This window comes from Penicillium diatomitis, assembly GCF_028827545.1.
Source record: "Penicillium diatomitis strain IBT 30728 chromosome Unknown utg000004l_segment0_segment0, whole genome shotgun sequence".
Taxonomy (NCBI): Eukaryota; Fungi; Ascomycota; class Eurotiomycetes; order Eurotiales; family Aspergillaceae; genus Penicillium; species Penicillium diatomitis.
This window is the reverse complement of record NW_026623176.1, coordinates 1,378,387-1,403,072: the sequence shown is the minus strand read 5'-3', so window position 1 is coordinate 1,403,072 and position 24,686 is coordinate 1,378,387. Positions and strand designations below refer to the sequence as shown.

General features: G+C 51.6%; 5 protein-coding genes across 5 annotated transcripts; 4 read left to right on the top strand and 1 right to left on the bottom strand.

The window, feature by feature from the left end:
- Positions 1 to 5,321: 5,321 nt before the first annotated feature.
- N7539_003776 (uncharacterized protein) lies at positions 5,322 to 7,610 on the top strand (the record flags this gene model as incomplete). The annotated part of the gene is made up of 1 exon (XM_056933378.1): positions 5,322 to 7,610. The coding sequence occupies one exon, from the start codon at positions 5,322 to 5,324 to the stop codon at positions 7,608 to 7,610; it is 2,289 nt and encodes a 762-aa protein (XP_056790919.1).
- Positions 7,611 to 9,061: 1,451 nt separating this feature from the next.
- N7539_003775 (uncharacterized protein) lies at positions 9,062 to 12,259 on the top strand (the record flags this gene model as incomplete). The annotated part of the gene is made up of 5 exons (XM_056933377.1): positions 9,062 to 9,499; positions 9,578 to 9,651; positions 9,713 to 10,346; positions 10,411 to 10,684; positions 10,767 to 12,259. The coding sequence occupies 5 exons, from the start codon at positions 9,062 to 9,064 to the stop codon at positions 12,257 to 12,259; spliced, it is 2,913 nt and encodes a 970-aa protein (XP_056790918.1).
- An 838-nt stretch (positions 12,260 to 13,097) lies between these two features.
- On the top strand, positions 13,098 to 13,589 carry N7539_003774 (thioredoxin family protein; the record flags this gene model as incomplete). Its single annotated transcript, XM_056933376.1, has 2 exons — positions 13,098 to 13,120; positions 13,286 to 13,589. The coding sequence occupies 2 exons, from the start codon at positions 13,098 to 13,100 to the stop codon at positions 13,587 to 13,589; spliced, it is 327 nt and encodes a 108-aa protein (XP_056790917.1).
- Positions 13,590 to 19,411: 5,822 nt separating this feature from the next.
- N7539_003773 (uncharacterized protein) lies at positions 19,412 to 19,884 on the bottom strand (the record flags this gene model as incomplete). The annotated part of the gene is made up of 2 exons (XM_056933375.1): positions 19,412 to 19,745; positions 19,805 to 19,884. 2 exons carry the CDS (start codon positions 19,882 to 19,884, stop codon positions 19,412 to 19,414), a joined length of 414 nt encoding a protein of 137 aa, XP_056790916.1.
- Positions 19,885 to 20,350: 466 nt separating this feature from the next.
- Positions 20,351 to 22,987, top strand: N7539_003772 (uncharacterized protein; the record flags this gene model as incomplete). Its single annotated transcript, XM_056933374.1, has 4 exons — positions 20,351 to 20,502; positions 20,595 to 21,159; positions 21,239 to 21,424; positions 21,497 to 22,987. The coding sequence occupies 4 exons, from the start codon at positions 20,351 to 20,353 to the stop codon at positions 22,985 to 22,987; spliced, it is 2,394 nt and encodes a 797-aa protein (XP_056790915.1).
- Between the last annotated feature and the right edge of the window lie 1,699 nt (positions 22,988 to 24,686).

Sequence of the window (24,686 nt, the reverse complement as noted above, 5' to 3'; positions counted from 1 at the left end):
AGGTTTAACTGCAGATGCCCGATCGAGGGTCTTTTGATCAGAGTCGTGTTTGAAAATGTATGAATCCTATGTTTGGGAGCCCAAGCAGGCTGCCAGGCCAGGCTCGAGACCTACCCAGCACTTGACTCAAGGGGCAGGAGTTCTTTGTCATGCGGTTTGGTCGACTTTCACCACGGTTTCCGTACTTTGACAGACTTGTTCTTCGAGCGGTGCGGGTTCCCGCATGACGAGTATCGTGGCGAGCTTCCTCTGGCGGGGACTGACCTTGCAACCTGCAGAGTTGTAGGGTTTTCATCACTTATTGGGAAGATACGCATTTCCCTCGGTAATTGCTTTTCCTTGAAACCTGATACAAAGGAGAAGGAGTTGACTCATGTCTTGAGCATCGGTGATATCTTATGGATGAAATGATTCATGGCCTCCTCGTGTCTGAGTGCTGATTCACATGTGAGTGATGCTGAAAGTCCTCGCGATCAATGGACGACTCCGGCCGTCACATAGCATTTATGTAGTACCAGGAAGAATCTTTTCTTCTCCATACGAGCCATCCTTCATGCGTACCGGAGAGAATTGCGTCCGGGACTCCGGGTAGGGATCTGTAATTGGATTGCAGTCTGCCTGTTCGTCTTCGAATGCGACATACGAGATCATTGTCGCCGTCCGAACGGAGCACACCGATTTCTGAACGGTCTGGTTTACAATTCGACGGAACACAAGGAGCTTCCCGCCAAGCTGCCTACTAATCTGGATGGCGTTCAGAAATTCGTCATTTAGAGTGCTTACCTTAGTAGACGATGGATAGCCGGAGTTGGAAAGGGGGTTGAGGTAGTACGTGACTTTTGATCTGGCCACTTACATTGGCGTGCCTGTCTGCACTCTGCAGTACGTGGTATGAGGTCGATCTCAGTACTGTCCAGTGGTTCCAAGTAATCGAGAGGACCCGAAGCCTATTGAAGGTTGTAACACTGGGCCAGGTACCCCGAGATCTACTAGAATCCTTATGCGTCTGGCACACCGCACACTACAATGAAGATCCGGATTCAGGGTAATTGTACCGTTCTGTTTTGCCAAATTCCCCCTTTGAGCAGGCTAGATTCAGATAATAAACTTTTGACGCTCAGCTTTGAGCGATGCAATGCAGGAGGTTTGTTTCTAAGGTCTCTAATTGTTCAACATCTCGACCTCAATGACACGGGGTAACCTTCAACTGTGGACCTACATGCATGGATGCAGCTCGGATGAAGGAGCTCCTGACCGGGTCTGGTCGAGTCGCGTGTAACTATGGAAATGCTGGCCAATATTACGATCTTACCTGTCTGGGACGTGTTGCTACCAATTACTTCTGTGTTGCCGAGTATATATAGTGTATAGTGTATAGTGTATAGTGTATAGTGTATAGTGTATAGTGTATCGTACTATAGTGTATATGTTCTTGACCAGGCACACCATACATCCACGCGATATGATCCGACGGTGGCTCATCCAAGATAAGGTTACAGTGTAGCGTCAGCGCATTGGGAATCCCGTCCGAAAGCTCGCTTTAACCCTCTTATATCACCAGCATGCACCATCTATACATCCGACTTCCACGACACCGCTTCTACTTCTAGTAGTTACTGCCCTGGATCTGATCCCCAACATAATCAATCTTCAGTTCTTCACCACGCGGGTCTTCCACTAGCGGGCTGGGCGTCGACCCAAAGCGGGTATCCGTGGCTGATCCGGGCCCACTAACCCCACTTTCGACTTGGGTCATGAAAGCCGCCAGCGGGTCTCAGCCCGCACGGCGCAGTTGTAAACGTCGTCGTGTGACTGGCATCTGTGACTTGGCGTTCTCGACATCACCACTGACAGAAGCGAGGAGGTGGGTTTGTTCTCATCACTGCGAGTCATCTAGCTACCGTACCTAGGCCTACTACCTACCTGGGTAGTAGGCTACTAGTAGTACTACTAGGTGCTACGCACTATCACTTACCAAGTACTAGAGCGACGAGACGCGTACGGATCGGAGATATGGAACTCGGCCAACTTGGCGGCGGCACAGAGGTGATGCTGTTCTACGTGTTTGAAATTAGCAGCGGACGTACGACGTCTTGGCAGTGTGCTGGAGGAAGGCAGTGGGAGGAATGAGGCGTGCGTCGATTGAGTATCTGGTCTCAGGCAAGGCCTTGTCAGCAACGGGGCGAAGGCGTAAGAGCGTGGCGCAGACGTATTGGTGACGGTGCCTCAAATTTCATGCTTGGGAGAAAGTGCCAAGTAGGTACGGGAAGGATTCACTGGATGAGCTGGTCCCAGAGAATACTATTATTCATCACGATGAACACATCTTGGACTCTTCGATATTGACTGGTGTACGAAGTCAATATACTAGGTACTAGAAGGTAGTAGTAGTACTTAGCTACTACTTAGCTACTACTTAGTACTCACTACTTAGTGTAAGAGGTGTAGAACTTGACCTCAGCAAGTGGTCGTCTGACACAGGGCGGGAATAAGCGGCCCCAGCCGGGGAGTACGAGGTGTCGTTCGTTTGCTTTGCAACAAACAGTCAACACACAGTACCGACCGTTAACAGTCAACGCTATCGCCAACATGCTGACTCGACCACAGAATCGGCCAGATGCTGCACCGGGGTGTCCATGATGGTGGCGCCCCGTCACTGTTCCCGCATCGATGCCTGATCAGGTGCCTAACGGGAAGGTGGGGAGGACTCAAAAAGAAGATTGTGGTCATTCACAGCCTTGTGTAGATCGAGGGCAGAAGGAGCGAGACAGTTCCTTGATTAGGAGTCGACTTCCCAGACGCAAGAATCCGCAGGACCTGCAAAGCATGGTGGGCTCTGGACTGTGGTTCATCTTCTTTTCAGATCAAGATTCTGGGGTAATCGAATCTCTTCTGAGCAAGATGAACGGACCTCAACTGCTCAACTTTTCCAGTCGTGCGCGTATCATACATACCAAGGCAGCCACGCACGAAGGGTATCCCCTGAACACGGACAATACAATGTGTACATCGTACCCGAAGGTCCCGAATCTGGAGCATATAGTAAGGTACATTACTACGAACTACTGTACATACTTTGAAGATGGTTACAACGTTGCATTGTTGTGCCAACAGTATCAAGACTCAGTAACTTACCCAAGAACCGAGAAGACACTCGGAAATGTGGGTGGTTGGCCCGTCCAAGACGGTTGTGCACCCAAGATTCAGGAACCTGTGCAACAAGCTCGCATGCGCGATCCGATCGATGACTGAAGGGGGCAAAAAGCGCAAGTATGGTTTCCCTGGACTTGTCAGGAGTCTCTGTCACCGAGGAGCCGCCCTGAAAGCAAGCAAGGCGAAGAGTGCATCGACCAAAGGAGCCAAGGATGGATCGGTCCAAGACGTCTCTTCTCGAATCTCGTCCCATCATCCTTCTTCATCCCTCCCGAAATCCCCCATCAGGAATCCAGAATCCAGAATCCTCTCGACTCCGCGCGATGGAGCCGGCCCCTTTCTTGGGTCGCAGGATTGGGGGGCGCTGGTGGGGTTTATTTTTAGTGCCACAACAACGGCCACGTCCAAGAGGGTCTGGCCCCCGTGGAACTGTCACGCCCCTTGAAGATGAGAGTTCTTGACTCGGAACTGAATGACCACACCATTTGTCCATCCCGTCCTGGCGGTCCGCCCCGTTGGCAAGTCAATGTCGATGAAATTGAGGTGAGACTCACCTCGCTTTGGCGATTGACTTTCCCATGGGGATGCCCCCATCGACTTGTCGTCGGAGCTGGCTGAGCTTCCCCAAGAGACCGATTCCCTCTTCCTGGTGCATGCAGTGAGGGACTCCATGGGGGTAGCATCAACAATCGAGTCGTAGCTTGGCGGGTGGCAACGGTATAACAGCGGATGGTTGTTCACGAAGAAAATCATGCTGCCTTCAGAGGCTTAGCAGTAGTACTGTCGTACCTCACTGCACACATCAGGTCCTTCGTAGGCGATGATCGATTATTGAACAGTGACCTTGCCTCAAGTCACGAGCCTCCCGACAACGTGACTCGCCGCGCTCCATCGGTCATGACCCGACTGAGAAGTGATACTGAACTCTGGTACGGTAACTCAGTCGGTGGAACTTGGAACTGTACAAAAGGCGTGGATTGACTCCTCGAGTACACGTCAGCCGGGGCTTGCAAAGAGCCGGCAAGAATTCATACATCTCAAGGATGAGCTTCACGAGTCATCGTAGCCTGAGTTGTCTGATCCCCAAAATTGGCCATCCACAGTACCCGACTCTACTTGACATCGCATCTCTCGACAGCTCCTTCTTTGGGACTGCAGCGTGGTCAAATCATTCCCAGACCCCTTTCGGTATCCAGTATCACGCCTACCGTATAACCGTACCCATCAACGACGATTGATCGACACTCTCACAGTTTTCCAGGTCCAGAACAGACAGTAGAGGAGCGACCCTGGTGACTGGATAGGGCAGACATCAGTCTCCATCTCGCTCCGGCCCGAATTTTTTTTTTTTTGGTTCTCTTTCACTTGTTTCGGTCTCACGTTGTGGCCGACCCTCGAGCAGGTGACCTCTCAGTCTCACTACGAGCATTTCTCACTTTGACATACCTCTCTCATTCTCGTTGACACAACCCACCGACACCCACCTCACCCATCCATCCACCCACATCCACATACGACTTTCTCTGTCGTTGTCACGTTCGCCCCAGTCACTTCGCCCGGCTGCCTCACCGCAAGTCTCCCTCCAGCTCGTGCTTCACCATCCTTTCTCTCATTTCCCTTCCATCTCTCCCACATCAAATTTCTCGGGCCGTGCAAGTGCGACCGCCCGTCAATACTCCGGGAATCACCCAGCCTCAACATGTAAGTCGCTCCAAGTCGGTGTTGTTGCCTTCTCGTCCGCGCCCCCTTCCCTCATCAATTGCCCGGTGCCCAGACCACACACCGTCTCCGACCACCACTCCTTTGACCCGTTTTGACTCTAAAGCGCCCGACCTTGGACACCCACTAATGACGACAGTGGCTCGGTAGTCAACCCCTCTGCAGCAGATTGTGTGGTTGAGTATACACGTCCTCAGTCGCGGCGCAGCATTTTCGAATATCATCGCCCCGACCTCGTCCTCCGTGCCTCTCCATTCTTCTCCCTCCCCTCCCCTCCCATCTTCCTCTCTCTTGCGGAGGAATCCCTGTCGCACTACCGGCGTTTGCTCTTCCCTGGCGTCCTCGATGAATCCTGTCACTCGCCTGACCGACTTCTCCGCCCGATTGCGATCCTGTCCCTGCATTCACTAGCTTGTCAGGCGGCCGGCGATTGACACCCATTCCGCGCCATGGCGATATGGCCTTTTGGTCGCAAGAAGCGTCACACGATTCAAGTGAGTCCCGACGAGGCCAATGCCTTACAATACGCCATCGACGATCACCAGGCGGCCGCTCCCACCCCGGTTGCCGAACCAACCTTGAGCCGCAAAGTGTCACGGCGCGTCTCTCGACGGGGCAGCACAAGATGGTCGCGCAGTGCTGAGAGTTCCGAACCCCAAGGGCTGGGAGCTGGTCCAAGGCCTACCTCCCAACGGCCCCTCTCATCGCTCGATCACCGCCAGATGCCAGAGGTGGGCAGTGACCGCGCCAGACCCGAGGCCACCTACCCACGGCCAATGTCCCGTTCGGGGTCCCTGTTGAAGAAACAGCCAACCTCGGCTGGACCAAAGAAGCTTCGGAAAAGCAAGCGACAGACCGATGAAGTTTTGCGTGAGCGCGAAATCAAACTCCTCTCGTCCACCCCCATTGACATCCCACGCCGTGGCACTGGGATGGGAAGCAATGAGTATGGACCAGAGTACCGTCGGAGAAGGGCACAGGGACGCCGTGCGGATCGCTACATGTCTGATATCAGCCTCTCCATTCGGGACTCGGCCGCCTCCTCCTTGTCTGATGTTTCCGATTCCTACACGTACAAGGTCAATGCGTTCGCAGCATTAACTCCACGGCCCGTAGTCCGTTACGTGGAAACTCCTCGCCCATCAGGTATCCGCAACAAGTCGTCTTCGACACGTGTCGCCAGTGATAGCGACCGGAACCCGCATCTACCCACATCCGGAGAGGACCTGTACCGCTCTCGAAGACGGGTGAACGAGCTGGCAGATTCACTGGACGCGGGGACTCTGCGGGAATTGCTCGAACGCGATCGCCGTCGCAGGGAGAAGAAACAGTTGGAAGACCAAGAAAGGCTTCGTCGAAAACTGCAGGAACGAGCCGACGCACAAGCAGCCGCGGACCACGAGCAGGCCATGAAGGCGACACAGGTCACCCAAGCTACAGAACCGGAAGACGCGCCGTCCACAGCTTCACCCGATCCAGTCGAACACCGCGAAACAGTCCTAAACGAGGTGATCGCGGAGGAGTCGGAGCATGGCACGCCTGACGAAGCGGCTGGTACTTGGCTACAAGATGCATCCAAGCACAGTGAAGAGGAAGTTGAGAATGCGAACGTGGCTGAAACCCTTGACGATGGCTTTGTCCCCGAGCGTTCATTGTCCGTCCGACCCAGCTTTGCTCCTTCGCAGGAGATGGGCATGTCTCGCACGACGCTCTCACCCTCACATTCGTCTTTCCGCCAGTCGCAGACCTATGGGGCCGGGTCCACCTCCGATCTTTCAGAGCGTCGGACATCGGACTCGGTCGGTCGTCGTGGAGGCAGTGCCATCACTTCGCTGTTCCGACGCGGCTCCTCCCGTCTCAAGCGACACTATCGGGAGCGATTTCAAGACTCGAGTCCGGATGTCTCCAATGCATCTCACGAGTCATTCTATCGCGTGCAAACACAGTCATCGCCTCCCCCTCCATCTCTTCTTGCTCCACGTGTTTTCATTCCTACCGGTACCGTGAAACGATCGCAGTCCAAATTCACAGAGCACTTTGGCGACGAGCTCATCTCGCCTCCTGACTCGCGCCTCCAGTCGCCCGACATCCCTGAGCAGGTTCCAGAATCATCGTTGGAAAATGAAGATAAAGGGACCTTTTTACATGGTCCAACACCGCCCATCAGTGCCGTCGATATTCTTAACTCGAAGAGCCGACGTCACCTTTCCAGCACGGATAGCTACGATGCCGAATCCGAAAACTTTCCGCTCTCGCAATCCCTTGCCTCGATCGATTCCGAAGGGTCGTGGATGTCGGGGCAATTCTTCCGTCGGATGTCACAAAGGGCTTCCGAAAGCCCTGTTCGCCCGATCACTTCGCTTGGCGCTGCTATGGACGGCCCGGTGGATGGACATCATGACATTCGTGATTCCATGGATTCTCGTCGAGCAAGTAGTCATTTAATAGGTGATCCAGAACCCCTGGATGGTGACGAAATCTCTCCGATCGAACCCACAAAGGCCGCCGAGACCTGGCATCACAGTGAAGTTGGTCGTCGAGCGATCTTGGTCAATGCGAATTCTCGGTCTAAATCCAACTCCGGGGTCATCAAGGCTTTCCCTTCATTGTCGCCTATTTCCGCGGAGGAAGATGACAGCGACAACGAGGTGGGTGCGCAGACTTCCAAGAAACCTCCACCCCATCCACAACGCATCCAGAGTATGCATGGCGTGATTTGCAATGCCGATGACGAATGATTATCGTTCTTCGTATATATATATTTCTTTTTTCATCCACCGAAGGGGGATATTCTGGTCGTTGGTTCAAGCTTTTTTAGCATGTCTTCGGACATTGCCCACACTCCTTTGGTTGCACGCAATCTCTCTTTTGTTGGATTTCTTTTGTCAGTTTCATTTGTCCAAAGTTTTCTGGCGCCTTCGGTGCCAAGGTGCAGATGCAGATGTAGATCCGCAACCACATGTGCGATTTCAGGGACACCGAGTCCCTGGACGCTCCCTCTCTGTTACTTGCACAGCCTCTGTATAACCTCTCTCCTGTTGGCCATATTCTTGCATTTGCATCCCTTTCGACTCGGCTCGACTCGAGTCGGAAGGTCCCCTCGGTCGCCCGGTGTTTTTTGAAACCATTGTACTTCGAACTTGTTGATACCCCCCAAAGTCCCCCCGTTGACGTGTTTCAAGCCTTTTCTTATCATTACATATCGATATTCTTTGACGCATGGAATCAAGACCATTATCCGTCTTCCCCAACGCAGTAATTTTTTCGACTTCTCATCCTTTCTTGAAAGTAAACATTTCCTGGGAGTCTTGGTCTCTGCATGAGTGTTTCCTTCTCTTAGCCATGGCCTGCAGGGTGTGAAAACTGCAAAGACGTTTTTCCCCCGGACGCTCTCTACGAGATAGCTTGATGGACCCAGTTACCGCCAAGGTAGGGATTGCGGTACCGCCTCAAATCATGATCATTGATCCGGTAGACAGGCCCGCCTCCGGACAACGAGGTTGTATCCCTGCTAATGCCAAAGCCACCTATGAGGCAGTGTTTGTGCAATCTGCAAGGTCGTGAAGTACGGAAATCTGCCAGCACCTCTCCTCTGGCAGCAACCCTGTCCATCATCCAACACGGTTCTCTCCTCGAATCATTTACCCCTCCCCATGCATTTCTCCAATCATTCCTTCTTTATCCATCCAACAGCCCCATATAAAACCAACAGTTGGGTCCCCTCAACCTAGCCGCCATCCTTGTTTCGCATGTGCGTTGCGAAGGCGTGTTGGTGGCCGGCGGTTAGCGCTATGTGTTGGCCCCCCTCCCCTCCACTCCTGATTAGCCTTACGAGGTCGTGCAATTCAGGAGGGCTATCTTCGGCGGCTACGTAGGTTACGAGCTCAAGTCCAGGCAGCAGGCTCGAATAGTGTACTTTGGTCGAGATCGACCCAAAGGCCTGCCACGTCTGATAGGAGCTGATGTTATATTCGTTATGCCCGGGACGTTGGCTTTTCGCCTCTTTCGAAGAGGATGGATGGTATATTGCTTCTGGCTTATACGTCCGTGTTGCAGTTCATATCTCGCCTGACTACACGCACAGCTCTGATCTCCTACATGATATAGTATACACGCTCTATACTAAGGTATATTGATCACACCACCATACCACCACCTTAGGTCCCTCGAATCCAGCTCCAGCTATAATATGAGCGACCCCTTCTCCGCGGCCGCCAGCGCCATAGGCGTCATCTCCCTCGGCATCCAAGTAGCCCAACAACTCATCACCTTCTGCCAAGCCTACCAAAGCTACGACGAAGACATCCAGCGGATCGCAGCCAAAGCCGCGAGTCTGCGACGCCCGCTGCACGCCCTCCGCGAAATCATCCAGGACGCACAGTCGTCCAACCCTGAGTTGGCAGATGATTTGGCGGAGAAGGCGCTGGGCCTGCAGCGCATGGTGAATCGGTTGAAGGCTGCGATGGGGGCGGACATGCCGGGCCCGCCTTTGGCGGAGAGGTTGGTGTCGGAGAGGCTGAGGGGTCACTTGAAGAGGGTGGTGTATCCGTTTCGGAAGGATGCATTGAAGGATATGTGGGGGGGACTTGGAGGGGATTCAGAATGCGTTGCAGATGACGTTGAGCTTGTCAGTTGATATCAGGTGTTGAGGGGATATTTGTGGTGGAAGTGTTGCATGTGCTGATTGGCGGTGGTCTTGTTTTAGACATTCGACGCACAGGATGATGAGGTTGGGGTCGATTCAGCAGACCATCCTGGACGAGGTGCAGCAGATTGTACGTCTCTGAGACTGGATCAGAACCCCAGGGAGTTCTCAGACCGGTATGTGATACTAACAGAGTATCCAGCGCATCACTCTCCAAGATTATCCCCAGGGTATGCCGCCTCCAAGTCTATTGAGGTCCTGGTGCGAGAACCAGAGTCAGAGTCAGAGATCCTGCGACACCATGTCAATCACGCAACGCCAGAGCAACACCTACGTAGAGAGCATCACAGAGACATATACAGATGACGACGCAGGCACATACGAAGGATACGAGACCGAGACGCCGGTCACAGACGAAAGTGTGACAAATCGCAGTGTCGTCACGAGATCACACGCGAGCTCTGGCCGCGATGTATATCCCAGCAAGTTCAAGGCTCGACACAGAGTCGAGACAACCGAGAGATCCTTCAAATTCCTCAGCGGACTTCTTCGAGTCGCTATTACGGCTTCTTTTTCACTTTCAAAGGGCGCGGGTGGATACTCAATCGCTCCTTCGTTGAGTGTACAGGCAGTAATAAGATATAATGGCAGTGCTCTTCAAACATTATATGCTAAACTCAACAATATGACCAAATCCACTTTCGAAGAAGTGGTGGATGATTGCATCTACGAGGTTCGACAGGCATTTTCCAGGGGTAAAGCGCGACCCACGGATGTGTTCTACTTGGACTATTGGAATCCCGATTACAGTACGATTTCTTTCGTGGACGTAAGTGAGACGACAAACGTGTCAAGACAATTGAGGTTGTTGTTAATGGGCCGTACTTGACCAGTGTCTTGTTCAATTCGATTTGCCAATTTCACGGTCTCACTTTCCGGCTCTGGAAAGGCTCACAAAATCTCTCGTTGATATGGGGTCTATTCCGCAAAACAACTTTCACCAAGGAGCTTTGAGAGATCTTTTCCGTGCTCAGCGATTTCGACAAGAACAATATCGCCTGGCATCCTATCTTGTTGATCATGGCGGGCCCTGTGCGCTCAGCCATGGCTTATTGAATCACATTGAAAGGTATAACGTGAAGTATGTCCTCACCAGGAGCAAGGAAAGTACGTATCATAGCCACACCCTGTCCCGTCAAGAGTCTTCAAAACAGCCCGAATAACCTTACTCACATCGCGTGGTGTGTAGTCCTACTTGTTCCAGAAACTGCAAGAATCCTGTTCCAGGAATCCGAACAAGAGCTCATTGCCGGCTTACAGTCCGGGAGTATCGATCCGAATGAGACACTATGTGGTGCTACGTCACTCCAAATGGCGTTTGGGTGGCCAAGAGGGATCCAGAGACTACTGGAAGCAGGAGCTAAAGTAGGAACAAGCACTTTGGCCTCATTCTGGGGATGTCCCAGCCCCCTGGAAGAGTCCGATCTCGAATACAATGCATTCTTACAGTCCACAAAACTCATTGTCGAGGCAGGCTGTGGGCTGAGGGTGTCGAGCTTGCCAATGCATAGCGCTAGCTCGGAGTTACGGTTATTCTTCATCGATGTTCTCGCCCGTCGGAGAAAAAGTCTGAGCAAGATCGCTCGGGCCTGTCTATCACAAGATATCTTGCAAGCGTTGAATATCCGCGAAGACGCAGTGCTAGATCTGCAGGCCGCGAAGGTATGTGAGATTGCGGCCGCCAGAGGCAAGTCAATTGATTGGGCGCTTTGGGTCGAGCCGAGAGACGCAAATGTTTACTACACCCACAATATGCGCCCTGAAGTCATGGAAGACCTTCTAGGCGCCGGATTCGAGGACTTTGACTCGCCAAATTCGGAAGGTGTTACTCCCTTGATGAAGACCTACGAGTCCTTCTTTTCCGGTTGGGAGGCCGTCGAACGAATGGCCTGGTTTGGGTCGAAAGGGGCCGATCAAAGTTGTCAGCTCCCTTCATCTTGTGCTCAAGCTGCTCATCTACTGACAGTGCAGGTCATCGGATTTCTACTTGCGGCACTGGAACTCCAAGAACCGGAAACCGTTGAGTCTCGTTGGTCATCCCTCGTGGAGGTCATCTCTCAACATAAGACCGATCTATTCCCATGTCAATTGATTGAAGATAAATGTACATGCGCTTGCAGTGCTCAGGGTTGCACCATTGTGTCTGTTGCCATGAGACAGGTGGTGCGGTGGTCTCACTGGAAGCAGATGGCCAGGCCCTCGTATTGGCTTAAGCGCCTGATGGCTTGCATTCTCGATTGGACACAGCGAAGCTCATGGGCTGAAATGGCGATCATCCGATCCCTGACATTTGACGCAGTCGGCCTCAAACACACGTGTTGTATTGAAATCGACGGCGTGCACAGAGCTTCGAGCAGGAAAGACGCGCACCAAATGGTGGGCCGAGATCAACAGGAAATTTCGGAAATCAGGGAGGAAAACTCATATGAACTTGACCTATTCAACCAACTGATCGCTGATCTTGAGCGAAAATTCTATGAGCTTGAGCTTCCTTTCATGGAGTTTGTTCAGGAGTGCTGGTATCCCCAGGTTCTTGAGTATTTACGCTCCTTGGAGGCGTATAGCGAGGCGCACGACCGAGCAACGAGAGAGATTGGTGTGATTCTACAACCAGTAGAGGAACCTGACTTGGACCGGATCTCACTTTCACTCGGTCGTTCAACGACCCTTTGGGACATTTGAGCCCCTGGATGGAGCTTATCGTCGACCTGGCCAGGTGAGGACAGAGGTAGACATGGACAATCAAGTCTGCCCGAGAATGCTATCGAGAAAGAACATCGATTTTGGTCCCTAACGGTGGGTGGTCTACAGATCCTGCTTCTCTCGACTCATGTAGTGCTAACGCTCTGTACGTGCCCATAGGTCTCGCGAGCTGTCACTTGCACCTTGCTAGTTGCTACAGGTAGTTATCACTTAGCGGCCATTGCATCCTGCACATCTGAACGCCACCAAACCGATGCCCCAGCCACCGGCCACCGGCCACTAGCCACTTTGCTGGGAGCCAGAACGGATCCAATTCGTAAGCAGAGCACGCCATCTCGGGCGTTCTGCCATTTCTATCCGCTATCCCTCTCTTCTTTCGAACCGGTTCGCCTGACGTCAATTGGTTGAAACACATTCGAGAAACTGCGTCAAAGGGTCAATTCGGTGACAAATTCATGATGTTTCTGGTAAGACCGCTGATGGCTGGAATGGATCACAGACCACGTTCATTCGTCACCCTATGCGAGATCCATCCACGCATGTGTTGAGAGGTGGTCCATCCCGCCTCCAGCTGCTCACCCTCTTAGCTAAGCCAACGCCGCCCGGCTAGCGGGGAACGTCATGGCATTATAAAATCCGAATGCCCCTCTCATCTGTGCCCACCTTGGATCTTCAAAGCTCACATAACCATCTACTCTTTTAGAGACAATCCTCCCTCCGCCTGATCCGCTCGTCAGTACTGTTGAGCCGCTCAAACTTCGCCCCACGCGTCTTTCCATCAACCTCAATTGCCCAGTTTTCAAACTCGTCATTCAAAATGGGTGTCACTGAGATTAAGTCGTGAGTTCCTCCTGCTATCATCCTCCAATGAACCAACGCCTGTTGCCTGGTGATGGAGCTCACTGGCTGTCTGTCACTTTGATCTTTTGGCGTTGCAATGGACGGCTATTTTGAAGCAAAGCTCTTCAAACGCACATTGGACCTTGTTACTGATGCCCTCTGAAGTGCCAAGGAGTGGGAGGACCTCGTTGTCAAGAGCAAGGAGCCCGTCGTTGTCGACTTCTTCGCCACCTGGTGCGGTCCCTGCAAGGCCGTTTCTCCCCTCGTCGAGAAGCTCAGCGAGAGCGCCACCTCCGTCAAGTTCTACAAGGTCGACGTCGACGAGCTCTCCACCGTCGCCGCTGAGAACGGCATCTCCGCCATGCCCACCTTCCTCTTCTACAAGGACGGTCAGAAGCGTGACGACCTCACTGTTCGCGGTGCTCAGCCTCCTCTGATCCAGAAGGCTGTCGCCGAGATCGCCGCCTAAATCACGCGGGGCTTGGGAAGCGACGGGTGATGTTGACTGTCACTTCAAGCTCTTGTCACATTGAAATTATGTATCAACATGCAGAGTTTGACACAAATTAATTGATATCCGGCCTTGGGCCATCCTTCACAGTCTGTCCCGCATGATTCGAGTGTTTCGTGCGCTCCGATTCTCAATCTATTCTCAAGAATGATGGTCCACACAGGCAAAAAGCCCGAACCAGTAGGTGAGTTGTAGTCATCCACGTAGTTTATGACATCACACTATCACGACCGTCGACCTTTGTCGCGATTGGACCATCGCCTGCAATCGCCATGTGTCTGTTGATCATCGGTTCGGCATACTCGGTTTATCTCTCAGCCCGCAGCTGCGGGAACAGGGGTTCGTGCAGCAAAGTAGTTCGGCAGTGCGCACATCCAAACCTCCGCCCAAGATGAGATCTATCAGATAAGCTCAGGCCAGATGACGACGTGCAAGAAGTTAATCATTAGCCGCGAATTTATTTATTTTTTTTTTTAGAAAAAAAGAAAAGAAAAGAAAAAGCACACCCTTATCCGAACGAGCGGGTCCGGGCATGCGACCCATAGGTTTGCCTGGATTTGGAATGGCGTCTTGCCAGGATGTTGATGCATTCTGGGGAAGCCAAGTTGAGTCTTTTCTGCAGCCGGCAAGGGATGTGTGTTTTTGCATGAAAGTTAGCCTGATATCACTCCTTCGAGTAAATCTGAGCCTAGTCCTGTCTTTTGCTTGTCGATTTTCACCGGGGCCCTTGTAATAGGATCCTATATGCTTTGTCCAAGGGGAAGACAAACTTGGTCGAATAGGCCGACAGCGAGACAGATATCCAAATTTGTATGTGCACTTCTACCAACGCCAAGGGTAAAATGACACTGCAAGTTGGTGCTCAAAACGACACACTTGCACCTGTGATTTAGTCGACTTTAACAATATGCCACTTCAGCTACATAGTAGATAAGTTGCTGGACAGATACCGAGGTAGTCTGTGGTAACTTAGTAGGCGGTAAAGTGATTCTTGAACATATCTTGATTTCCTGATTCAGTCATCAACATCCAGTCCAAGATAAACATCGATCACGCAGAGAATCTAAAATCTCGTGTCTTACAACTCCCGGGCTGACAAGTCCAAACACATCAAGTTTTCAGAGGCTGGTCGGGTCAAAAGTACTCCGAGTACATCCAGTCATGAACATCCATGTAGCTGGACGCCAAAGTCCTAGCATGCCATCACAAGCATGACTAGGCGACACATTGTGCGAGTGTGTTGTCGGGGCATATACTTTCAAAGCCACCAGGCAAGCACTGCCTTGCGAAGGTGCGCATCAGATACGCAGTACACTAGGGCTTGAGAGCAGCTGCAGCTGCAGCTGCCGCACAAAATCCGGGCACCAATGCCGACATCCATGCATCAAACCACATGGCGTTCGGGTCCAAGTCTAGTCCGAGGTGACAGGTCTAAACCGACCGACAAACATCCCAAGACCACGGGAAGAGCGAGATTTTTTTTTTTTTTGCCAAGCATTTTTGGCTTTCATCGACGTCGATTAAGATGTCGATTACGGCAAGCTGCATATTCCAGGACTCTCGGCTATTTGTCCCCGCGCTAGTCTATGCACAGCACGGTGCATGAGTTTGTCTTTGCGTGGCAGCGTCAAGACAGGCCTCGTAGCGGCCACTTTTAATCCAGGCCACCCTACCAAGCAGATCTGTCGTGACCTGTCTGATGGAAGAAGATGGAGGTCGATAATTGGACATTGCAACTTCGCTGCTATGCTTTGTGTGAGCTTTTTGTTTTTTGATTTTTTTTCGCAACCACCTCCAATGATTGCAACTGCAAGGCAAGAAGTTTGCCGGACGGAGTGATGTTACCAGTCTTCCAGTAACAGTACTACTACTAGTCCTCTGCTGGATGCATAGATCGTCTGGCCGGCTACAACCGCTTGGGTCTGCCGAGCCGCGCAAGAGGTGCACATGTGTTTGTCAACAACCGCGGACTTTATACGTAATGTGATCTATGTGACATACTCAGGCGGACAACTCCTGCCCGACGTGTCCGTACTATTGTGGTGTTGAGTCTATGCAGAATGCAACTATGCACTCTGCACTATGCATTACGTGTATTGTGTATTGATTACTTGAATTGAAACTGATCCCATGAACGGTCTCTACTGTATCTGGCTGCCCGAGTCTAGAGCTCTTGTTCCCAGTCATTCCGGAATCCTCAAATCCACTAGACCACTGCCAGGCATGTCAGTTTAATGACAGGTTGCCATGTGGTCAAGAACCAAAACGGCCTCGCTTCCGGGTTCTAACTGTTCTCGCTTCCATTCTTAGGCTTCTGGGCTCAACCTGATTTCTTGGACCCCCCCCCACCTGGACCATGACTGGAGTGTTTTGCCACTCATACAGTACAATCTCTGTCTCTGTTTGGTCAGATTGACTGACCGGCCTCTTGAAGCGTACTGAGAGTCTGATATCGGCTGCAGGGGTGAGCGGCGGATGACCTCGGTCGCGAATGAACATATATACCAATTGTACGCACTACGCAGTAGGAACGACCGATTGAAGCGCGGTCCCTACCTGACAAGGAGTAATCTTCATTTCGGGGTATTTCTCAATTTTGCAAAAAGGGTAATATACTGCCAGCTCTGGAAAGGGGCCAAAAGATTACATGAATTGATCAAAATTTCTTGAAAGAACCTAGGTGCCTGACCTCTGGGAGCAGGTAGAGCTACTGACGTGAAGCCTCTTGAGCAAAGCACTTGTGTCGTCAAATGTACACACATCCAGGTACCAACTATCGGCAAAATCTCGTTATAGCCTAATGGAAAACTTGAAAGCGCGTAATTTCCCCTACCTCCCGTCCATGGACAGACGAAAATGATCCCATGCGTTTGTTCGGCTTGAATACCTTATGTACCACAAACAAATTGCAGTACTAGGTAGTTCCAACACGAATCTAGTAAAGCAACGATGGGCCATGGCCATGATGCAGAGACCTGGTGTTTGTATCTTGTCTCGAAGCTGAGTATTGCTGTTTCTCTGTTTTATTTCTCCCCAGGTCGCGTTCTCAAATCCTTGGCCATTGGAAACTCACCCCGGATAGACGTTTAGTCCCTAGGTTTCAAGAATGATAAGGCTCAAAAGCCCCTGGATTCACTGGAAAGCTAACGTGGGCAACATCGGTTCCCGAGACGAGGGATCAGATGAGATCGATCGAGAGTTCTTCACAAGTGCTCCAAGCCAAAAGTCAAACCTTAGCCTTGGAGACGATGGTGGTCATAGTCCTACAACTATCAGTCAAGAAGACCCATTGTGGCTCTGGTGGGTTGGTTGTAATCGATCCTAAACTCGCGACCCAGTCAGTACCAGGTATCTGCTGGGAAACTGGGTCCGAGAGGAGATAAAGTAATCCATTTCAAGGGAAAACACATCGACAGAAATTGTCCGATTGGTGCTCGACGGTGTCTGACTCGGCAGTTCTGCACTGAGTCCAGAATCCAGACACATGACCAGCGCAATCTGATTCCCAGATCCAGCGGATTATAATCTTCTTTTCATGCTTGCAATTGTTTCACTTGTATGTGCTGTGGACTTCTAAGTCTGACTGACTATGGAGTCTTTGGAGTGTACCCCAGCACCGCAATATAGGCTGTAGGAGGGTCTCAGCTGAATATTGATGCGAAGGTGAACTTGAAGCGACCCTCTTGCATTAGTACACTAGCGATTGAACGACCCTTGTTTGTCAAGGACATGTCTTAGTGGTCAGTAATGTATTAATTTAGCCTCTAGCAATCGACGAGACCAACATTCCAGGTACCAGACGGCGCCACTTACAGACTGCAGAGGGTGTCCGGCCTGGCGGGACCCCAATCGGGAAGGTAGTCTGCCTTGATCGATAATAACGCATTATTCATATTACCTCTCTGGGGGCTGTTCTCTGTTGAGATCACATGTGCAATCAAGAGTCACATGCTTTCCATTGTGGTTTGAGGCTTGTAGCGTACAGTATCTTTTTATCTTACTACTGTATCACTGTACTGACTGTTACAGTAATCTGTTTATTTATGATCCGAAAGAGGCACAGGGTCAGAAAGGAGGGCCCGAGAGCAATGAGAGACCTTGCGAGCTCTCCTCATCCTAGGTCCATTCAGGTAGGCTCTGATTCTAGCTGCCGCACTATCCAGTTGCGTGGATCTGACGTGCTGGAAAAAGACTCCGGGGATGACAGGGGAAGGAGAGAAAAAGAGGGTCGATCCAGGTCTCCGATCGCCGAGAGCTTCACACAGTACAGTAGTATCCCCGAGGATAGTCGGCTCGAGCTCAACGTGGCAAGTCATTTCGCTTCCGCAAAACCACTCCAGGATCATGATTGCGACATGGACGGTCGCAGGTTCGCAGGATCCCAGCGAAGAGAAAAAAAACCAACCTCAGCCGACACAGGACCAGGATTCTCGGATTCTGGACGACAGTGCATGAACCGGTTCGAGACCTCGCTAAAGCCTGCATGTCACTGGGTCCTTTGAACCTTCTCGAAAAGAGCTTTTGCCTCTCCCTCTCTCTCTATCTCTCGCTCTCTCTCTCTGCGCGCCTCTGTAGGGCGATCCTTGCCATTGTGACTGATCGTCGCGTGGTGCTTAAATCCTGTATGTCGATCCGGATCAGATGCGCAGACATGCAAACCCGCCGACCGTGCTACTGGAAAGTGGACAGTCTCCCCAACAGAGGAACAGTCACCGAGCGTGGCATATCTACCACCATTCGTCGACGGGGTCGGAAACGCCCTCGCGCGCCTCTGTGGTTTTTATTAGAGTTTCCAGTGTCGCGAGCACTTTGACTTTTTTTTTTTCCGGTTTTCAAAGCGTTTGGTCTGTGTCTGGTCCTGGGATCGCAGAGAGCGCATTGATCTTCTGGGCGCCATGTGGCCTATCTTGAAGTAGCTCCAATGGTGAAAAGGCGTAGCTGAGTGTCTGGAGGTGGGCAATTTCGGGTCAGCAGTAGTACTGTCGTACTAGTAGGCTACTATACTAGGTAATGGCAATTTCCTGGACAGCTGGTAGTTTCCATGCTTTCTCGGGAAAGCTGGAACCCAATCTACTACATTAATGGATTTAATGGATCTAGTGAGTAGTGGAGATGATCGGGCGCTAAATGAGATCTTTGCGCGTAGCCGAGAGTGCTTCTATGTTATTAGTCCGTTGACTACTCCAAAAACCAAACCTTATTGGGTGAGGAAGGATGGCCTACTACACTCTGCTATGACTACTATGAAATATACCATCGAGTTTCGACTCTCAGAGCACAAACGCTGACGGTGGAACAGAGTTGGAAAAAAAAAAAAAAAAAAAAAACCTCCCTAGTCCCGGGATCCCGTCATGGCTGGTGCAACATCCTCAACTTTTTCAAAGCCAATCGTCAAAGTGTTTGGTGTTTTTGGTGTTTTTGGTTGTTTTGGCGGCACGCTGCGATGGTCATTGGGTCCTTGGATGCTGGACTCCATCGAGTCCACTTTCGGTACGATCCCGATCGAGATGTAGCGCCATCGCAGTCGGACAAATGATCTCTGGGTCCATGTGCTGGAACTGCTCCTCGCCTGCGAACTCCAACCCACCGGTTTGGTTTGGGCTTCGCCAAAGCCCTCTTTGCCTGCTTCTGCACGTCCACCCACGGCACCCAGAGGCGTGGAACTCTACTCAAGGTTTGGCCTCGGAAGAACTTGGCCCTGCACCAGTTCCTGTACCGGGTCCGTGATGTACACAATTCCGGAGACGGCGGACAGTGGTAGGAGCAATGATTAGGGAAGGTCATATTGATCCGTCCAAAAGCTTGCGGTTCGTGGTCGCGATTCCGCGGCCACATGGCGTTTCAATGTGCATGATCTCGCGCATCTCTTGCATGGCCGCATCTGCCTTCTTTTGAGCAGTGCCGAGGGTGACAAGAATGGAGTCGATTAGACTCGATGGAGCCAACATGTCTCTCTGCCAGTCACCAAGTTCGTGGTTCGCCTGTCCCAAACTGGGAATGCCATGCGGCGAGAACACCCTGTCAGACTTAGGAGTGCCAGTGCCGACTGACGGAGGCCGCGGGGGCGTGGACCGTCGACGATGCCAGTCGAGTGATGTGCCACAGGCCAGCACTCTAGATCGAAAATAACACGGACCCACTCCAAATCAATAAAAGAGAGTTCAATACTGTACAAGTTTACAGTTGTACGGATTGAATTTGCCAGACCAAGATGGAGGTGCAGGACCCAGGAATCTGCATCCTGCAGGCCCATCTGGCGGAGAAAGCTCTGGCCCGCCTGGTGGGAAAAGGTGTGCCAAATGAGGCGTACCAGTACTAACGAATCACAATATCATAGAACTCAAGAATTACTATGATAGACCACCAGTGGGGGGATCCCTTTTCTATAACATAGATCCCTCAGCCCCAGAAATTCTGCAGGTGCTCCAGGACTTGGAGTTTCTCACCTCGTCCGCCGTCAAGTACGAGACTCCATCCTCATTTGCCCAATACATAGCCGTCGCTCATTCGATCTGTTTAACCGCTCGCTCTCTTGTTCACCGTCTCAAGCTCTCCTTCATGATCTAAATCACGATTCTGGTCCTCCTCCAACCTTGGAGACCATCTTTCCCGGCTTCTGGGCCTTGATAACCCGGGAATTCGCTCCGAGCAGCGGGTCCATTCTGATATTCATTCATTCATTCATTCGATCGACAAGCTCTTGATTTCCTCGATCCATCATGGCGATCGTCACGCTCCACGATGTCAAGCCCATGCAGGTCTCGTATCTGGGGGGATACATCTTCCTGTCCTATGTGATTAGCTCGATGGGATGTGCGACAACCCTAGAACTGCTCCATCGTCGGACCTCAAAGTCCGGATTCTACAACTGGTACGTTGAATGTTCTGATCACTGGCCGGCACGTGCAGATAAACATCTTCCCATGTGATCTCCTCTCTCATGACCCATGCTTACGTCAACAGGTATCTCCTCCTGACTTCCTCCATCACCATGGGGGGAATTGGTATCTGGTGCATGCACTTTATCGGAAACCGCGCGATTGTGCTGGGCAATGGCGAGCAGGCCATCCAGATTCTTTACAATGTTGCCTTCACGGGAACCTCATTCGTGCTCCCTGTGATTGTACTTCTAACCGCCTTTTATTCCGTCGGTGTGCAAGAGAAAGCCAGTTACGTGCGAATCTTGCTGGGAGGCTTGTTGACCGGAAGTTCCGTGTGTGGTATGCATTACGTGGGACAACTAGGTATCGCCAACTATCGATGCTCCTACGCCGTGGCCAATGTCGTGGGATCGGCAGTGATTGCCGTCTTCTCTAGTACCATCGCCTTGGGTATCTTCTTCCGATGGAGAGCCACATGGACCGATAGCTGGTGGCGACGAGGAATCTGTGCGTGCTTCCTGTCGGCAGCGGTCTCGGGCATGCATTGGACCGCGTCTCTGGGTACGACTTATAAGGAGCGCAACCAGTCTATCACATCGGGCACTCAATTGTCTCGCAGTCAAGTGGTTATCATCTGCGCTGTGTTGGTAGGTTTCACTTCGACGAGGATGTCATCAGTGGAGGACATTGAAATGATAATGCTAACAAATCGATTCCACATTGCAGGCTTGCGTTTCTTGTGTCATTCTATCCGCCTGTGCCATTGTTGCCGGAGGAAATCGTCGAAAGTCCACCACGCGTGCTCATCAACTCGTTCTGGCCTGCGCGTATTTCGACCCATCGGGCCGTGTCATGGTCACTCCGCAGGCCTTCCTTCCAACGAAGAAGATTGTGGATCACTACATCGGCAGGGTAATTTCTCTCCTTCACCAACATGTCATTCCTCAATATTATCTCAATCTAACACTGACATGCATCATCTAGACTTTCAAAGACGACGACTTGACGCGTACCCACCCTACCTTCCTCTGGGCCTTCCGGGCAAGTCGCAACTGGGCTGTGGTCAAGGAACTCATTCCCTTCATGCGCAGTCGTCTCGCCTCCGAACAACAAGCTCTGCAGAAACACGTGCTGTCTCGCGGCGCAGTCATGGACAAAGAGACCGAATTACACACCGACTTTGACACTCTGTTCAAGCAACTGTTCTGTGTATCTGCCCAAGAACTGGCCGAGGAACTCCGCTTGCCTTTAGCGGACTTGGGTACCCTCTACGACAGCGTCCTAGCCACCGCCATTCCCGTCTCCCGCTTCTCAAGGGCAATGGGGCGGACCTCACTTCGCACTGGAAAAGGTCAGCTCATGTTCACCGTACGACAGCTGCAGAAGCATGAGGCGTCTCGCTTCTCCGCACTCGGTTTCCGCTTTGCCACCGTCGAACACATCACCTCGGCCCTGTCGCGTCGTATCCACGTCCCCGAAGTGAGCCTGGTGGAATATCTCCGTGACATGAGAGACTATGCCAGCTCCAGTCGAGGCTTCGGAGAAGGCGTGCATCTCATCTCATATGTCATGCGTCCCACCGTCCAAGATCATTTCGAGATTCTTACAGCCAAGGGTACCGGAAACCCACTTCCCTCATCGACCCTCCCGATGAAACGTCTTACCATTCAGCATCTGGATATCCTTTCCCGCATGGAGGGTTGGTCCATGGTGCGATGCATCAAATATCTTCAATCAAATGCGGCTAGCCAGTCCGATCCCAACATGGAGACCTTCCGTGAGCACTTGGTGCAGGGCATCACTTCGCTCGCGCAGGCGTTCCCCGAGGAGATGCGGTCAATAGCAACATTCTCCGCCAGACCTCTCGTTGCTCCATGCCGAACCGCGCTTCGAAAGTCCGAAGAAACGCACATGTCCACCCAATGCACCCTTCTTGCATTCTGCGTCGTCGCTCCCCTCGATACTCAAGTACCCAACCCGGACTTTACCTTCACTCCCTTCCGTCTCTTCCGAGTTCAACAGCAGGTCAACGATGCACTTGCCGACCGAGCCGGTTTCTCTCGCGAGTTGAATCAGGAATTCCTCAACACAGATGTCCGCTCCACTTCCTCAATCAGCGAGTCAGACCTCAAGTCCTCTCCTCGCTCTCCAATTAGCAAATTTTGGCCTTACCACAAACGAGCCTCTTCCCAAGCCAACAATTCACAGGAATCCCTTGTCGAAATGACTAGCACGATCATCGGCGATATCACGGTGCAAAAGGAGGTTCGAGTCGATGTGACGCGGATCGCTGAGAACGCCGCAGGAAACCCAGTGCATTCCCACGATGCCTTCATTGCGGCAGGAGATGCTATCACAACGCCAGCAACGTATGTCGATGAGTTGTACAGTCTTTGCTATGCACCTGGAATTCGCCTGCGACCAAGTGCATCGATGAAAAATATGCCGTCGGCTCGGAGATCTGGTTCCATGTGATTTGTTGGAACGATGTACAGGTCTTTGGTTTTCCTGTCACCCTCACTTTCTCTCGTTTTCTTTCTTTTCTTGTTGATATCATCATTGTGGGCGTTGGCGGAGTGGAAAAAACCAGGCAGGATCAGCGCTTACTCCTTATATCTCTCTCTATTCCTTTCTCCACGTTTTCTTTCTCACCCTCTTCCCCTGTGTCTCTCTGCCACGATCCTTCTCGATCTCTATATTTCTCTCACTATTTCTTTTTATCTTATATCTTGACGATATTGGCGGCCGCGCAGAGGTGTGCAGAAGGCGAGCTATGATTGAGTTATGCTTTATACCTTGACGTACTACTCAATTCACGAATACATGTCAGCCGACTGTGGAGTTTTTTTTTTATCATACCTTCGACGGTTCATAGTTCGCGTAATGTTGAGATTAAACACATAGGCAGCGTGCTGGCTTGGCAAGGTGACTCAATCTCCGTCTTGAATTGAAAGCAACGGTTACAGTAAGACGGCCAAAGCCAGACTACGAAAAGATGGTCACTGGTCTTACGAGGAAAGACAAATAAGAACCAAGATGGAAGTCGCTTCACGCACACCGGTACATCGCTGGGTTTGGTACGAGGTACAATTGAGGATATTTGTTTGGACATGAGATCCCCTTCTGGGCATACTCATAGTCAACATAACGTCTCCAGCTGCAGCAGACAAGGTCGGGCCGGAATCATGACTAGTGGAACAATGCAGACGGAGATCCAATCTAGGCCGGCGCTCCGCAAGATCCTTCCATGCCATTGCAGTTCTCGACCATCCACCATGCAAGTGCTGCACCGGTTGACGGCAATGCTCCACAAGCTGCCGGAAAGATTGCCTTCGTTGAAGGGTGCCCGAAATACCCTTTCGCGAAGCACGAGCCCATGACCATTCTGATTGCACTCATCATATTCACCAGATACATGTAAGATGAGCATCGCGCGTAAACCTCACGAAGCAAGATCAAGTACCATACCGCGTCAGATGACGCAAAAGGTAAGTCTCTCCGCGCAATTACCGAAGTATTGAGGCGTATACCGATCTCTGAATGACCATCCTGCCATTTTAAGAGGTTCTCCGCCAATGATCCGATACCTGGCGCGCTGAACAGGCTTGGGCTAGGGTCCAACGCTGTCATCTTTTTGTCCTGCAAAAATTGAAAGGGTGCACTTGATAAAGGGAACTGGAGGTACTGTCGGGCCTCACTGATCCATGGAAGATGAGAAGCTAGATATCTCTGTGATCTCTGTCTTGCTGGTTAGATGATCCGGCGGGCTTTTGTCAAACTAGAAGGAAATTGAACGGACGGCGACAGGTAAGGGTCCAATGCCAGCTACCCCGGGGCCGCAAGTTTGCTCATTCCGACTCTTCCTGAGCCTTCGCGGCATCATGGAATTTTCCAGTCATCTTTTTGATGATCGCATACAGGATTTCGGAAAGACAATTTCGAACATAGCGTGATCGGTTTATTGCCAGTCATAGGACCGGTGTGGAGGACGACCTAGTCGGACGGGTCGGTTCTATAAGTATACGGAGTCTGGCCGGAGGGTCACGTGGCTTCCTCTCCCCGCGGGCGCGCGGCTATCCCTCCGGTACGTACCTAAACATAGCTCTCTTCGCAAGGAACAAAACAAGAACAACAACTATTTGCCATAGTTCCTTGCACGGCCCCGACACAGACT